Source organism: Nannospalax galili, unplaced genomic scaffold, assembly GCF_000622305.1.
Source record: "Nannospalax galili isolate Female #2095 unplaced genomic scaffold, S.galili_v1.0 scaffold1895, whole genome shotgun sequence".
NCBI classification, from domain to species: Eukaryota; Metazoa; Chordata; class Mammalia; order Rodentia; family Spalacidae; genus Nannospalax; species Nannospalax galili.
The window spans coordinates 135,929-150,887 of record NW_008336020.1 but is presented as its reverse complement, the minus strand read 5'-3'; the positions used below and the strand labels follow the sequence as shown (position 1 = coordinate 150,887).

The 14,959-nt window shown below is 36.9% G+C and overlaps 1 protein-coding gene across 3 annotated transcripts in view; it reads left to right on the top strand.

Annotated features, from left to right (window-relative positions):
• Positions 1-14,701, top strand: part of Mbip (MAP3K12 binding inhibitory protein 1) — a 20,777-nt gene extending 6,076 nt beyond the window's left edge. The window contains exons 3-9 of one of the 3 annotated variants that reach the window (XM_008830814.3): positions 249-470; positions 552-648; positions 3,227-3,292; positions 3,531-3,683; positions 7,375-7,472; positions 12,867-12,905; positions 14,111-14,701. In XM_008830814.3, the coding sequence (XP_008829036.2) occupies positions 249-470; positions 552-648; positions 3,227-3,292; positions 3,531-3,683; positions 7,375-7,472; positions 12,867-12,905; positions 14,111-14,218 (783 nt within the window). In that variant the 3' untranslated portion in view covers positions 14,219-14,701. The remainder of the gene's footprint in view (positions 1-248; positions 471-551; positions 649-3,226; positions 3,293-3,530; positions 3,684-7,374; positions 7,473-12,866; positions 12,906-14,110) is intronic. The other 2 variants (XM_008830816.3, XM_008830817.3) reach the window with 2 other exon arrangements.
• Positions 14,702-14,959: the final 258 nt, after the last annotated feature.

Here is a 14,959-nt window from a genome sequence, read left to right as displayed (position 1 = left end):
CCCTCCCTCCCTCCCTTCCTTCCTCCCTTCCTTCCTTCCTTCCTTCCTTCCAAATTTACAATAAATGATAAGGGTCACAGCATCAGAAAACAGCGAACACTTGTATGCGGTCAGACCTATAATATCCTGTGCACCAACTTTAAAATTTAATGCTCAATATTAAATATTCTTTTAGCAGAAATGTATATGAATATATAATAAGTTTGGAGCAGTTTGAACCTGAGCAGATGGCATTGTGTTCTTTTCAGCCCTTTTTAGCAAAACTTCAGTCTTTGATTAAAGAGAATTCAGCTGCTGTTGAAGAGATAAGAAAAACAGAAACGGGGAACAGGAGTGAACCAAGTGCCAAATTTGCCGTTGGGGACCTGCAAGAGGAAGAAACGCTTAAAGATTATGATTTAGGAGATGTGAAGAAGACAGAAATCCATTTTGATCCAGAAGTAGTTCAAATAAAGGCTGGAAAAGCAGAAGTAAGAAGTCTGGGGGGTGGAGGGAGTGGTGTCACTTTAAAAGTCCTTTTACGTTTACGGTGTTAAAACATTTGTTTATAGATTGACAGACGAATATCTGCATTTATTGAAAGAAAACAAGCTGAAATCAATGAAAACAACGTAAGGGAATTTTGCAATGTTATTGATTGTAATCAAGGTAACTAGAACTTAATTATCATAGGATTCTAAACTATTTTACTGTTGTTTTAATCTTTTGTTTTTAAAAATGAATAGCATTAAGAACATAATTCAGTTGATCTCATAGGTTTTTACTTGGTAATTAAAGTATTGGAATTTCCTTCTACTTAATAATAGACAGTGTTACAAAGTTGGATTTCATTTTGCTTACACAAAAATCAAATACATGCCAACAGATAATGACTGATGTTTACCACAGTTTGGGAAGGTTGAAGTTCCTCTGGGAAATGAAGGCAGAATGTTGGGTGGCAGGGTTGTTCAGGTCACCATTGTGAAGAAATAAAGGAGGGTGAGTTTCAAGTCTATAAATGTATTTGTGAAGTTAGGTTACCACAGAAAGTGAACTTAGTGAAGTTGATGGCATTCCTCAAGAGGGAGCAGTTTTCTGGTTAGTTCTGAGTTTTGTCATGGGCACACTAGCTTGTCATGAAGACCGTGGTTTTAGACTTTTGCTTTCTCTATCCTGCATACATCTGCTGGTTTTCATCAGCTTCTCCCTTCCCTCTTCAATTGATGCCATGGTATGTTTACATATCTGCAGCATACTTGCAGCATCTACATATTGCATAGCTAATAATAGCTTTAGATTTTGTCATCATCATACTAATTAGAGCAAGTGGTTCTTAGAAAAAATTACAGAGAAGGGTTCATACTTGGATTAAACATTTTTCTTTGTTGCTTTATAATGTGTCTTAGCTAATTATTGTGAACACAGAATTGTCAGTGGAACTAGAAGTGACTCATACCACACTGATTGAATGTTTGTCTTTTGAAATAATATGGGCTCATTTCAGGTCCTAAGTTAGTTCGACCTTTTTCATGTGTATCTCCAGATTTAGCTCTTCACAACAGGTACAACGGTGGCAAAATCTTAGGTGCTGCAGTCCAGTTACATGTAACTCATGAGAAAGGGTTTGTTGAGGGAGGAAGCACAAGTGTCACTAATGCTATTCCTCTGTTCTCCTGCTAACTCTATTATTACAAACCACCAGGGGATAGAAATTGACAAGAATTGAAATGCTCAGCAGGATTCCTTGGCCCATTCAGTCCCTTGCTGGCTCAAAACAGTGCTAGCAAGAATTGCTGAGGAGAGTGACTAGCACCTCTGCACTCAGCATCTTCACACCGTGCTGAATCTCTCTGGTGGGGCTCTGTGTTTGCAGTGTAGCTCTGGAAAGGATGCTGCTGCTGCTGCTGCTGCTGCTTTTAACCCTTAGACCAGTGGAAAGCCAGGGAGATAATGGAGAAGTGTAGGCACTTTAACTGCGTTGTGAAGGTAATTCCAAGAAAAGAAAGTGACAGTTTAGTCTCTAAATGTAAAGGATAAGTGCATTTGGAAGTTTGTTTATACAATTTGACTTAGAAGCAGATCTACTAAAGAAACTTAAGTTGGAAAAATACATTTTAATGTGTTTGTTCTTTTGAAGACCCTTTAGTTGACCTAAGAATGAATAATTGATTTTTAAAAATCAAATTCCATAGAAAAAAATTTCTTTCAGTATCTCACTTCATATTCAGTTTTTATACAATAATTATGGAAATTTTACAAAAAACTTACTGCCAATGTATGGTATTTCTGTTACTCAAGCATAGTATATTTGCTATATATTGTGGTATTATGTAAATACGTGCGTATAACTGACAATTATTTCAGTATTTAAATTAATATTATATTAACATGTTTCCAATTTTTTCCCTTACAATTTATTGGGTATCTAATTTGAAATGAATTGTACGTTTTAGCTTGGAAAAAATATTAGAACAAATTTTACAACATGTCTTTCCTAAAATTACATTTTTTGAAAGGTAGGATTAGAAGGAGTAAAGAACATTTTGATCAGAAATTTTTTTAAATCATTTAAAATTTTTTGAGAATTTCATGCATGAATACTGTTATTTACATCATCCCACCTTCCCCTCAGCTTCCCCCATGCCTCCACTCTCGTTTGCATGACCTCTTTAATTATTATTGTTGTGTGTATGTGTGTCTTTTAAATGAACATTGGAAATCTTAGGTACAGAGGAAAAGTATGTGTTGTACTTGAGGTTTCAGGGTCTTTTTTATATGGAGGTTCTGAAATTAAAAGGTGTAAAATATACAATTAATCCTTTTATTAGATGCTAATTTGGTAATAAAAATGTTGGATTTAAAAAAAAGATATTCAGTAAATTCAGTTCTGTTACTATGATAGTTAGACTATGGTGTTCTATAATATTGAAGTCATTTTCTCCAAAGACCCAGATGGTTCATGGTGATACCGATTTTTTTAAAAAAAATTATCCTGTTATGCCACTTAATGCTAATGGTTTTTCTGTATGTAAATCTAAACAGTAGATAAAAATATTAGATATGATTCAATTTAGCAGATAAAAGCCACTCAATTCTATTTGGATGTGATAGTAATTTAATGTTTTTTACTATTTGAAATTCTCTTATGAGTAATGTATTATAAATTATCAAATTGGAAATTTATCAGATTTCATACAGTTGTAATTAAGAATATATTTATACTAACGTTCATGCGAATTTTCCTTAGAAAATAGTTGTGCAAGAACTGATGCCATCTTTACCCCTTACCCTGGATTTAAAAGTCATGTAAAAGGTAAGTAACCATTACATAATATCTTTGTTACTGGCAGAAATTTATTGTAGATTATTAACAGAATAGAATCAAAGTAACTTTCCCATCTAAATTTCATTTAAAACAAAAGTATTGCCTTTGTTCATTTGGGGTTTGTTATTAGAGATGTTTCTCAAAAGAACATAAAGTCCTATGAGAGAGGGAGAATTTCTGTTTTTGAAACATACAGTCACATACTCTAAAAAGTTTCTTAACCTAGTTTCTAGAGTTGTGAATACATATGGACCACAGACTAGATCTGAAGGAATCCCAGGGTCAGGTCATAACCCTGCTGGCATGCTTCGAGACTGTGGTAATCAGGCTGTGGAAGAGCGGCTCCAGAACATTGAAGCTCACTTGCGATTGCAGACTGGTAAGCAGAGCATTGGGTATGCCCCGTGAAGTTTGCAAGAGGATGAGAACTGCATTCCTTTACTCCAGGTCTTCACTGACAGCCGTCCTTCTGGCTGTAACTGTCAGGACAGCCAGGAATCTGCAGTTCTCCAGGCTTTTGCTCTTTTTCCTTCGTACAGCTCTCTGGACTTTCTAAATGGAGAAAATGCTGGTAGATTGGGAAGCAAGTTCCAACCGGATTCTGTTAACTTTAGTTTATCAATGTCATAACTAAAAATTAATGTAATGTTTTGTGATGGCCAGTTTCAAAACTTAGAGTGACCACCTCTAATTCAAATCATCCACACTGCCAGCTACAAAATACTGGTAAATGTGGTCTTGTTCTGTAAGGCTCTCCATGAGGATGAGCATGTAAATGAATAAAAGGGATAGAGAACATGAACCCATGTATAATATTGAACAATAGTGCCAATCACTCTGAAAGTGTCATGCCTCTGTCAGCTTTGTGCTTAACAGTGTTCTTTTGTGGCATTGGTGCTGTTATTGTATAGATAATGAAACTGGAGCTCAAAGAGCTCAAATAACATACCCAAGATTTACGGTAAATAAGGACAGCTGTAAATGTAACATTCCTAAGATATTAATAGTAAGTAACAGCTATAAAGGAAACATAATTCCTAACTGGCTGCCAAGGCCAAGTTCCCCCGTTAGATACCATGTCCTATTGATTCTGCCTTCTAAATGTCTCCCAAATACATCCACTTCTCTCTCCACAACTACTGCTATAAATGAAGCCACAATGATCTCTGTCTTGGAGTAATAGAAAGATGTTAACAGGCTCTTTGCCACTCAACTTCCTCTTCTAGGTCATTCTTTACCCCGTGGCCAGATTGCCTTTTTTGAAGTTCAGGGCTTACTTTGTTTCTACCCAGTTAAAAATTCCTTAATGGTTCTGTGTAGTCCTTAAATATATACCAAACTTAGTATTTCTCCACCATTCAACAATAATATTAAGCACTGGCTATAATCCAGACCCTGTTTTTTATACTGAAACCACATCTAAGCAGAAATTCTATTTGGGGCAGAGGAGATGGTAGAAATAATAAATCACTTGGTATGCTACAGGAGAAGGGCTAAAGGTAAAAGCTTGCTTGAGAGAAGAGAAAGGAAATTGTGACAGGAGGAAGCTTTAATTTTAAATGGGATCATCCATACCTAGAGACCTAGAGTTCCAGCCAAACCAGTCACTGAGCTTCCTCTCTGCCTGCCACTCATTTGACTGCTTAATAGCCTTTGCATCCATGTTGACCTTCCAAATCCTAGACTAGCGTGGATCCTCTTTTTATATAGTCTCATAGCACCAGTATTCCTGTCCTCCTTGAAAGCTGGTACTGAAGTTTTCGGTTTGTTCAGTGTTGGTGTTCTCCGCTAGTTAACAAAGACTGAGAGTAGAATCATGCCATTTGTGTCCATGACATTTTGAACTTCGTACAAGGCCTGGCACAGAGCAGGTGCTCAAATGTTTATCGAAGGAAGAGTTGTTGATTTTACCTTCTCAGGATGTGCATTGTTCAGTAGGCCACAGAGCTAGTGTTCATCTCTCAGAGAAGGTCGAGGATGGCACTGCTGATAAAGTGGTATTTGGGCCCTTGAAGAATCAGTAAGAATACTCTTAAGAGCCACATGTTCCAAAAAGAGGGAATAGTCTCTGCATAAAAGCTCAGAGGCACAAAATACAGTCCAGGAATTTTCTGACTCTAGCTGGAGTATTAGGTATAGGTGGACTAAGAAAGGAGAAGGAGTTAATCTTTGGGTAATAAGACTTTACCATGAAGAGCCAATCCCCTCCCCCGGAAGTAGATGGGTTTAAAATGTAAATACCTAAAAGGACTGAATGGTTAAATCTCAAATAGTGTCAAGAAGTTAATTATTGTAAAGAATATCTTGACTGCTTAACTGTGTGTCAACGCTATTTCAGAATCAAGGAATACTTAACACAATGTAGTCATCGGCTCTGTCTTCAAAGACATAGTCTATGGGAGAATGATTAATAATGAAGTAGAATTTTAAAGGGATGCTGAAGAGGGGTATGGTGGAGGCACAAGAAGCCTCAATGGGAGGTGGTTGCAGGTAATGCTTCAGGACCCAGTGAAGCTTGAAGTGGCTCCTGAAAGATCCTGGGGTAAGCAGGGGACATGCTAGGTATAGTGAGCTGAGAGCAAAGTCAAAAGAACAAGTTACTTATTTTACCTTATTCAAGAGCATGAACAACCATGATCCTATTTATAACACCTCAAAAAAAAGAGAAACTAAGTCCAAGAGTTCTCATACTTAACCAACCTGATACTTTTGATATAATTTACCTGTATTCTTGAATACCTGCTCTGTGCTAAGCCTTTTAGTCTATGAACTGATAATTCCTTGGCTTGTGTGGTGTACAAGTTGCCAGCCATACTCACTAAACAAAACCAATAAACTCTTAGTCCTCTTGGTACTTACACTGGAGTGGGAAGGCAAATGATGAAATGAACAGAGTGTTGGGAAAAAATTAAGAGGAGGTGCTTGTTAAAGGAAGCAGTAGCTCCGGCATTTTCAAAAGGATGTCAGAGAAGATCTCAGATCAGGTAAGTTTTGCATAATACCCGCTGAGGCGGCCCAGAGTAAACTTCCTTGGGATTGTGGAGGTTGGGGGACCCACCATTGCTAAAACGCAGTCAGATTGGTTAGCCTGCTTGAGTAACAAAACAAAGGCAATTAAGTGGCTGGAACCATAATTGCTTGGGAAAAGTGTAGGGACTGGTGGGCCATTGTTAGGGCTTTAATCTTTAATCTGAGTGAAACAGTATTTGAAGGATTTGAACAGAGAATGGATGCATTCTAGCTTACATATTATGTAGTGATTGGCTCCTGGATTGAGAGTACATTCTTTGGAAATAAGGCAAAAACAGGGAGACCTCTTGAATGTTGTAGTAATCCAGACAGATTATGGTAGTCTAAACCAGAGAGGTTACAGTAGTGATGTTCCTAAGAAGTAGAGGATTCTGAATATATAATAAATTGAAATTCAAGTATCTTTAATATACCATGTCCTTCCCCAAAAGGTTTTAATTCAGAATTATGGGAAAGCCCCCTTTTAATATTCTTCCAGGTCAAATGAGAAAATAGATCATGCTTAGGGAAATGCCAGTTAAGGAAAGTAATGAGAGAACTATTTCAACGATTGATTTGCACGATCATTTTATCACTGGAGTTTTGTTGTTGTTGTTTTTTCCTACTAAGTAACTACTAACATCTACTATAAATACTAATTTTTCTACTGAAGCTATTCAGTATCTCATAAAATGAATTTCACAGAAAATTCACAGCACTATGGGAGGCATACTAGTGTTTAAAAAGAAGTGTAGTACAGTGTTTCTCGTGTACAGTGTGAAACTGCGATTTACAGGTTTTAATAATTTATTTGTTTTTATTTGTTCACTTTCTTTTTGTTTTTGTTTTTTGGGTCTTTTTGAGACAGGGTCTCCCTGCAGCCCCAGATCTGCCTGCCTCTGTCTCCCCAGTGTTGGGATTAAAGGCATGCACCACTACGTACCTGGATTATTTACTTTCTTAAGTTTAAATGTTTCTTGTCAATGTCTTTGTTTGATAGTTTAAGAATAAAAATAGTAAGATAATAATTTGAATTTTAGCATTTTTTTCTATTAATTTAGGTGGTCCAGTGCCAAGAGACATTTATCAGAGAATTAAAAAGCTTGAAGATAAAATCCTTGAATTGGAGGGCATCTCTCCTGAATATTTTCAACCTGTAGTAAGTATTAATGTCTTTTTAAAAAGTGGTGCTGAGCATGGTGGCACCTGCAGAGGCAGGTAGATCTCTGAGATCAAGGCTAACCTGGTCTGTAGAGGGAGTTCCAGACCAGCTGGGAGTATAGGAGACTCTGTCTCAAAAACAAAACAAAACAAAGTGCTATTTTATTTTAAAAACTTCTATTGTATAGTAGTTCATTCATTGACCTATCTGTGAAACACTTTTAATGATTAAAACATAAAGTCCTATGTAGGGGAGTATCTGATTCTTTAAAAATTTTGGTTCTAAATATTTTTTAAATGTAGGGATACTTTTATTATCCATTACTCATTCTTTTAGGCCACTTTCATGGCATAATAAATTAATTTAGATATGGTTCACTCTGTAACTCTGAAATTGCTATCTTATAAAGAAATGCTTTGCTTTTAGAACTTACTGTCAGGTAATCCTTGTTGCTCTAGACTCTTCCCCTCAGCTCATAGATAAGTACATTTCTTGATACCTAAACAAGCTCACACCTTATACTCTCACCTATTTTCTTTACCTTAACCAGACTTTTTAAAGACTGGTCTTCGCCTAATTCCTCAGTTCTGGTCTTTGTTCATTCATTCCTTCACTCATTCTAACCCCTTTTCTATTTTGCTGATAAGTGTTTTCTTTGGTACATTGGTGTTTCAGACAACTCCAAGCTCATTCTGTTTTCTTCCACCTCCATCTGCTTATCTGTTCTGACGCTTGCTTGTGGAGGAAGTGGTTGCTTGTTGGTTGACTTGCTTGCTTGTTTGTTTGTTTGCTTGAGACAGGGTCTCACTATAGAGCACAGGCTGACCTTGAACTCTTGATCCTCCTGCGTCAGCCTCCTGAGTGCTGGAATTGTAGGTATGAGCTACTATGCCTGATTGGGTTTGCTTGCTTGCTTGCTTGCTTGCCTCTTTTGGGTTTTGAATTTTAAGTACCATATTAAAAAGAAAATATGAAAAGTGAAGTCATATTAAAATTATTTCTGAAAAATTATGTCGAAAAGTGCACATTAGCATAGATTATTTGATAGGGTAGTAATCCTAAGTTACAAATTGGGTATTAGAAGAATGTACAGAACAAAAATGGGCAGCAAATTGTAAATGATAAAAATTGAGATAGCATTTAGTGATTTACTGTACTCAAATATAAAATGAGGTTTATGCTAAGTATCAAGGTTTGAAATTAAATGACACAAGATAATTAGCATATTGCGTAGTACATGGTTAAAAAAAAAAAAACCCTCAGTAAAAGCATGTATTTGATTTCAGAAGCCATGTGTGGGGTATCTATATAAGGTCCTTTCCTCTAACCTGCACATATCTAATTTTAGGAAATGTATTAAACTACAAATTACAAATTTTTTCTACTTTGAATGTTTCTTCCCAGAAAACTTCCCACAGCAATTCCTTCCCAAGTATTTCTCTGTCAAGCCGCTTTCATTAAGTAACCCTTGGTTCAGTTCCATAGCTTTTTAATACAATTTTTTTTTACCAGTAGAACTGATCTTAGAAGATAGTATGGTTGTAACAGAGACCTCTAGTGAAGCCTTCATGACTCTTATTATGGTTTAGGAAATCTTAAATAGTGACTTAGTTAACAAAAGACCTTCATAACCTAATTTTGTGGGGGGTTTGTTTTTATTGTAGATCTGTTATACATAATACACAATGCATTGTTAAAGAAGAAATCAAGTTGTAGAGAACCTTAAATGCTGTACCTGAGAGCTGTTTCTCTCTTTTTTAGGCAGGGAGAGTAGGGATTTATTGAAAGCATTTGAGCAGAGAAGTGATTTATAAATGCAGTATTTAGATTTATAATATTTTAACTATAGGAGGAGATAAAACAGGAGATAGCACTATACTAGCTTAGGTGTGAAGTAAGATCTTGAAATAGGGACAGGAAGGCGAATATAAAAAGTTAAGTAGGAAAGAAAAATTGACAGCTGTTGGTAATTGGATATGGAAAAGGACAAGTTCAGTTTCTGGTTAGTAAGAACGTTAATGTCATTGGTAGAAATGAGAAAATCAGGAGGGGTTGATATTTTTCAGAGGGGCATGAGTTTCAAAGTATAGGAAGATATGAAGAAAGAAATAGCAAACTTTTTGAGTGATATGACATACTTTAGACCATTGGGAGAATCTGCTTTGAGAAGCTTGTGAGACTCCAGCGAGAACGAACACTGCCACTGTCGATGGCCTGAGGCCTGTTGATACCATAACTGTATTGGCAGGAAGAACTAGAAATACTGACAGAATTAGCCTGCTGAGTTAGGCATTCAGGAAAGGAGGGATGGCAGCCTTGGTAAAAAGAATGCTTTGTAGACATTTCCAGATCTTCAAAACTTATATTTGATTGTTTTCACACATGAGAGAAATTGAGAACACTGTGCCCTGAGAAGATAGAGCACAGCATCCTCATGCTGTGAGTACATTTATAGTAGTTGCATGGTTTTACATTATTTATGCCTCGCGGTGAACAGAAAAGACTATGTGGCGCAGCCCTCACTGTTTGAGTTAGGGCATAAGGGAGCGTTCCGTCCAGCAGACTCCCTGAGGGCTGCTCTTTTGTTGAAAATTGGATTTCTAAACTCTGAAAAGATTTTAACTGAAATGTGTTTATCTAAATTCATATATAGATGAATTCTAAATATGAAGAAAGGTCTAGAAACCAGATAGAGGTTTATAGTCACGGGTAATATTGGAACATAGCATATGAAAGAATGAACGTTAGCAGAAAAGAAGTTGTAAATTTTGTTTAATTCACAGAAGAAAGCTAAATGTTTTCTTTTTAATTTTCTTTCCTTCCTAATGACAAAGCTCTCCTGACTTTAAAAGACTAGTAAGCTTTTCTAAAAACAAAACATGAATATTCTCATAATAGGAAAAAAAAACTTTAGCTTAAGTGCTTAAAATACCTACATGTTCTCTTTTGAGGGATCAACTTCAGTCAACTATTTCTGAAAAATAAAAAAGTCTTCTCTCAAAAAATGTACTCAGGCACACATCTTTAATCCCAGCAGTCAGGTGGCAGAGGCAGGCAGATCTCTTAAAATCAAGGCCAGTCTGGTCTACATAGCAAGTTCCAGGCCAATCAGGACTACTTAAGGAGTCACTGTCTCAAAAAAGACAAAAAAAAAAAAAAAAAAAAAAAAAAAAACAAACACCAAACAAACAAAAAGTAACTTGGTAGCTAACAATTGTCTATAACTCCAGGGGAATCTGATGCCCTCTTCTGATCTGCGGGCATTGTACAACATGGGTATACTTACATGCATGCAGGCAATACACTCATACACATAAAATAAATTAGAAATAATAAAAAAAATTAAGTATGTCATTGTTCAAGATAGAGAGAAGTGAAGGTCTGAGTTGTAGCAACGAGACAAGAAAAGATGGTACACCTGTAAAATCAATTGCCCTTTGCAGCTGATAAAAATGGGAAGACAGGGTGGATGGTCGTGGAAGAGGCCTCCTTACCTTTTAGTTGCCTTAGAGCATGGGTACCCTTGATCTGTGTGCATAGCATCATCTTTTCATTAGGACACAGGCATTATGAATATAGCTCTAAATTACCTGTCAGTGTAACACAGAATGAAGAGACATTTGGACTGTCCTCATGTGGTTGTTTTGCTGGCTGGTGTGTTGTACTCTCAAATATTTCAAGTATCAAACTTTGTTAAAATTTCCCCTTTGATACTGAGATGTTCTTATTACCTAAAACAAATTTTAAAGCTTATCTACTCAGACTAGATATGGTGCATAGAAATGTTCTTGTAAAATATCATGCTCAGACCTAAAATAAGCCCCCAACTCCCTTTACTATTTTAGTCATTGATCCACTATGTTCTTATTGTCATTCTGATATTTTTATTTTATTTCTGTTTCATGATAATAATTACCTGATTGTTTATGACATGGAAACTCGTATTCTACTGATTAATCTAGCAGTTAAAGCGAAAGTACATTTTAATCAAGTATTTAAAAAGCCACTCCTTGGGAAGGTAGTGGATAGATTGAAATTAAGCCCCACCTGCCCATGTTCCCTACCTCAGGTATCTAGCTCAGCTTGGCAAAAGAAGGAACATATTAACCTGAGTTCTGTTATTCCATATTTAATAATTCTAACACTTAATGGATTATTGTTATAACTACTGCTAAAAGACATACTTAGGCGTTCTTTGGATTAGCTTTTGACGTGAAAGAAAATGTGAGCTCTAATTTCTTACAAATCTTGGTCAGATATGCTCATGAGAAATTCTGCTATGTGCATTCAGTTTCTTTCTCAGATATACTCAATGGCAAACAAAGTCTTAAAAGAATTCATAAGATTTCAGTTTAAAAGGCTTAGTAATTTGTCACTGAAAGTGCTGTCAGCTTCAACTAACACACACGCACACACACACACACACACACACACACACACACACAAAATCGGATTGTACCTAGGGACTCTCACATACTGAGCAGATGTCTCACCACTGTGCCACATCCGCATCCCATCTACAAGAAGTCTGGACTCGGTGTGGAAATGATGCAGGAGGAAGTCCCAGTGAGAAAACACTCGATCATTGATTCAGTAGCTGAGTAACAATTAAAAAGGACTTGAGTCCTTACTCCTCTCAGCTGTCTGTCGTGGCTTCTCCTTGGTAGATGGAAAGACTGCTATCCACTCTCTTATCTCCACATATCAGTGACCAGAGAAACTCATATGTTTTCAATGTTTTCTCACAAAGGAAATAAGGAAGCTTTCAGAAACTTTCTCCCTAACTCCCAGTAGACTGTCCTTACTCATTGGCTACAGTTGGACCTGTGTCCATGTCCTTCACTGGCAAGACCATTGGGGTGGGCTAGGCATCCCCTTGACTCACACAGAGGAGAAAGAGCTGCTTGCCTAGACAAGCACAGTGCCCTTGATAGTCAAGGCATGTTCTAGCCTGCACACAGATATATGTGTCTTTACTTCTTGGCCTGATGCACCAAATTCCCTTTTATGTCTATTGCTACTTCCCTTGTTCAGTATCCTAGGGTAGGGTATTGTTTGTTTTGTTTGCTTTGCTTTGCTTTGCTTTAGAAACCAGGTAGAAAATAGAAAATCCCAAGAGTGCCTCTTACCACAATTATCAGGCATAGAGGATATATATGCAGCTTGTAGTTAATGAGAAAGTATGTGGGTGCCAGAGAAAAGATGTTGTTGCGCCATTACTACATACTACATACTTAAGTATCGCCATCTTTGAATATAAGAAGCTGGGTATTGGTTGAGATAATGTCAGAGTTCTCAAAGGTTGCCTGTGTTTTGTACAGTATTCTTAGAGGAAAAATGCTTGTGTTTGCTAAATATTGATCATCTGCCATTTTGTTACTTTTGAACTAGAACTTCTCTGGAAAAAGAAGAAAAGTTCAACTACCTCAAGTAAGTTGAGTTACTGTGTCTTCATGTGATTTCTACCGTAGATTGATGAGTTTTAGACCTTATTAATAAAAGCTTTTAGCCAGGCATGGTGGCACACACCTTTAGTCCCAGCACTTGGGAGGCAGAGGCAGGAAGATCTTTGTGAGTTCAAGGCCAACCTGGTCTACACAGAGTTCCAGGCCAGCTGGGTCTACAGGGAGACCCTGTCAAAAAGACAAAAAGTAAAAATAAAATAAAAGCTTCTACTGTAGGGTTGATTTAGAGGAATGGTTTTATTTCAAGAACTCAGACAAGCTAAGTAAATGCAAAAACCTTGATCTTATTTTAATACTCGAAGAATGTTTTGGTTGCAAAGTGCTTAAAAATGATAAATGCTCAAATAAATAACTTCAGTCTACTCTCACTCTCCCTTTTGTGGACATTACTAATGTTAGTATTATCTAAATCAAAAAGGTGACTTCTTGACTGGGGAGATGACCAGTGTGGAAAGGGGTTGCTGCAGCAAGCAGAAGGACCTGAGTTGGGAGCCCAGCCACCTGCGTGAAAAACTACACAGGGTGGCACGGGCTATAATCTCAGCACTGGGAGACAGAGAGCCAGTCTAGACTGCTGGTGAGCTCCAAGTTCATTGAGAGACCCAATCTCAAAAAGTAAGGTGGAGGAACTGGAGAGATGGCTCAGTGGTTAAGAGCACTGGCTGCTCTTACAGAGGCCCTGGATTCGTTTCCTAGAACACACATGGCAGCTAACAACTATACTTAACTCCAGTTCCAGGGGATCCAACGCCCTCTTCTGACCGACAGACATTGCACAACATGTGTGCACCTGCACACATGCAGGCAATATACTCATACACATAAAATAAAGAATTTTTTTTTTAAAAAAGATGGAAAGCAATCAAGGATGATACCTCTGACTTCCACAACCACACAGACACCCGCACACACGAGGGTAACAGCGGCCACCTCTGTCCAAAGTACTTCATTTTTTTAAATACTTACTATTTTTTATTTTATGTGAATGTATTGCCTACATGGAATTTATGGCATAGGCACCATATGCGTTTGTTCAATTTTATAATTATTGTCAGGAGGAAAAAGTAACATGCTATTGAATATTTAAATACTTATAATTCATTTAGCACTTTATCTGCATTAAGATGCTTCAAAATCTTATTCAGCAATTTGTGTCCCTGTTGTTTATAGCAGAACTATTCACTGGCGGAACTTGATGAGAAAATTAGTGCCCTCAAGCAAGCCCTGCTCAGAAAATCAAGAGAAGCAGAGTCCATGGCAGCTCACCATCTTCCATGAAAATTCCTCATCTGTCATTTTTCTTTGATATACATGTGTATGTAACTTACACTGCAATTAATTAAGCATATGTATTTATCAGTGCAAACTTTTCTGTGAAATCAAGGTTTATTTCACATGAGTCTGGCTTGCAGCACCTAATCTTCAGGCACTGCAGTGAGTTTTGAAATAATGTATGCATTGAAAATAGCATTGTTGGGATTTATTCCCTTCTGTTTTAAAGGACGTATTTTGGATATTGAAAAGCAATTTGAAAGAACACCGTTTTTTTCCCTTCTTGGTGGACCACCAAAGAAGATTATTTTGATAGTGATATCAAAGGACTTTATATTTTTAACATTAACTGGTTTGTTAGTTTAAATTAGTACCTTGTACACAATGGATAGTCAGCAAAAATGTTTTGACCAAAATCACTTAAATGCGTGTGTAAACCTATTTTTATTTTTGAGTTATCCTTGTAAATAAACAGTCAATCCCATTTTATCCTTTTATTGGCTCTGTGACCTGGAGCAAATTAATCTCTTTTTGTCTAATTTCCTACCTGTAAAGGAGAATGACAGTACTAGCACCTACATAATTGATGGTCATAACAAATGTGTGAGCTCATGCTTATGCAGGTTTTGACACTGCCCTAAAGGGATGGCTTATAAATGTTAGCTGTGATTGTGTAAAACAGTAATGAAGATGTTATAGACAAGTTCTATTGCTGTACTTAGAAATTAAACGTTTAGAAGATACAAC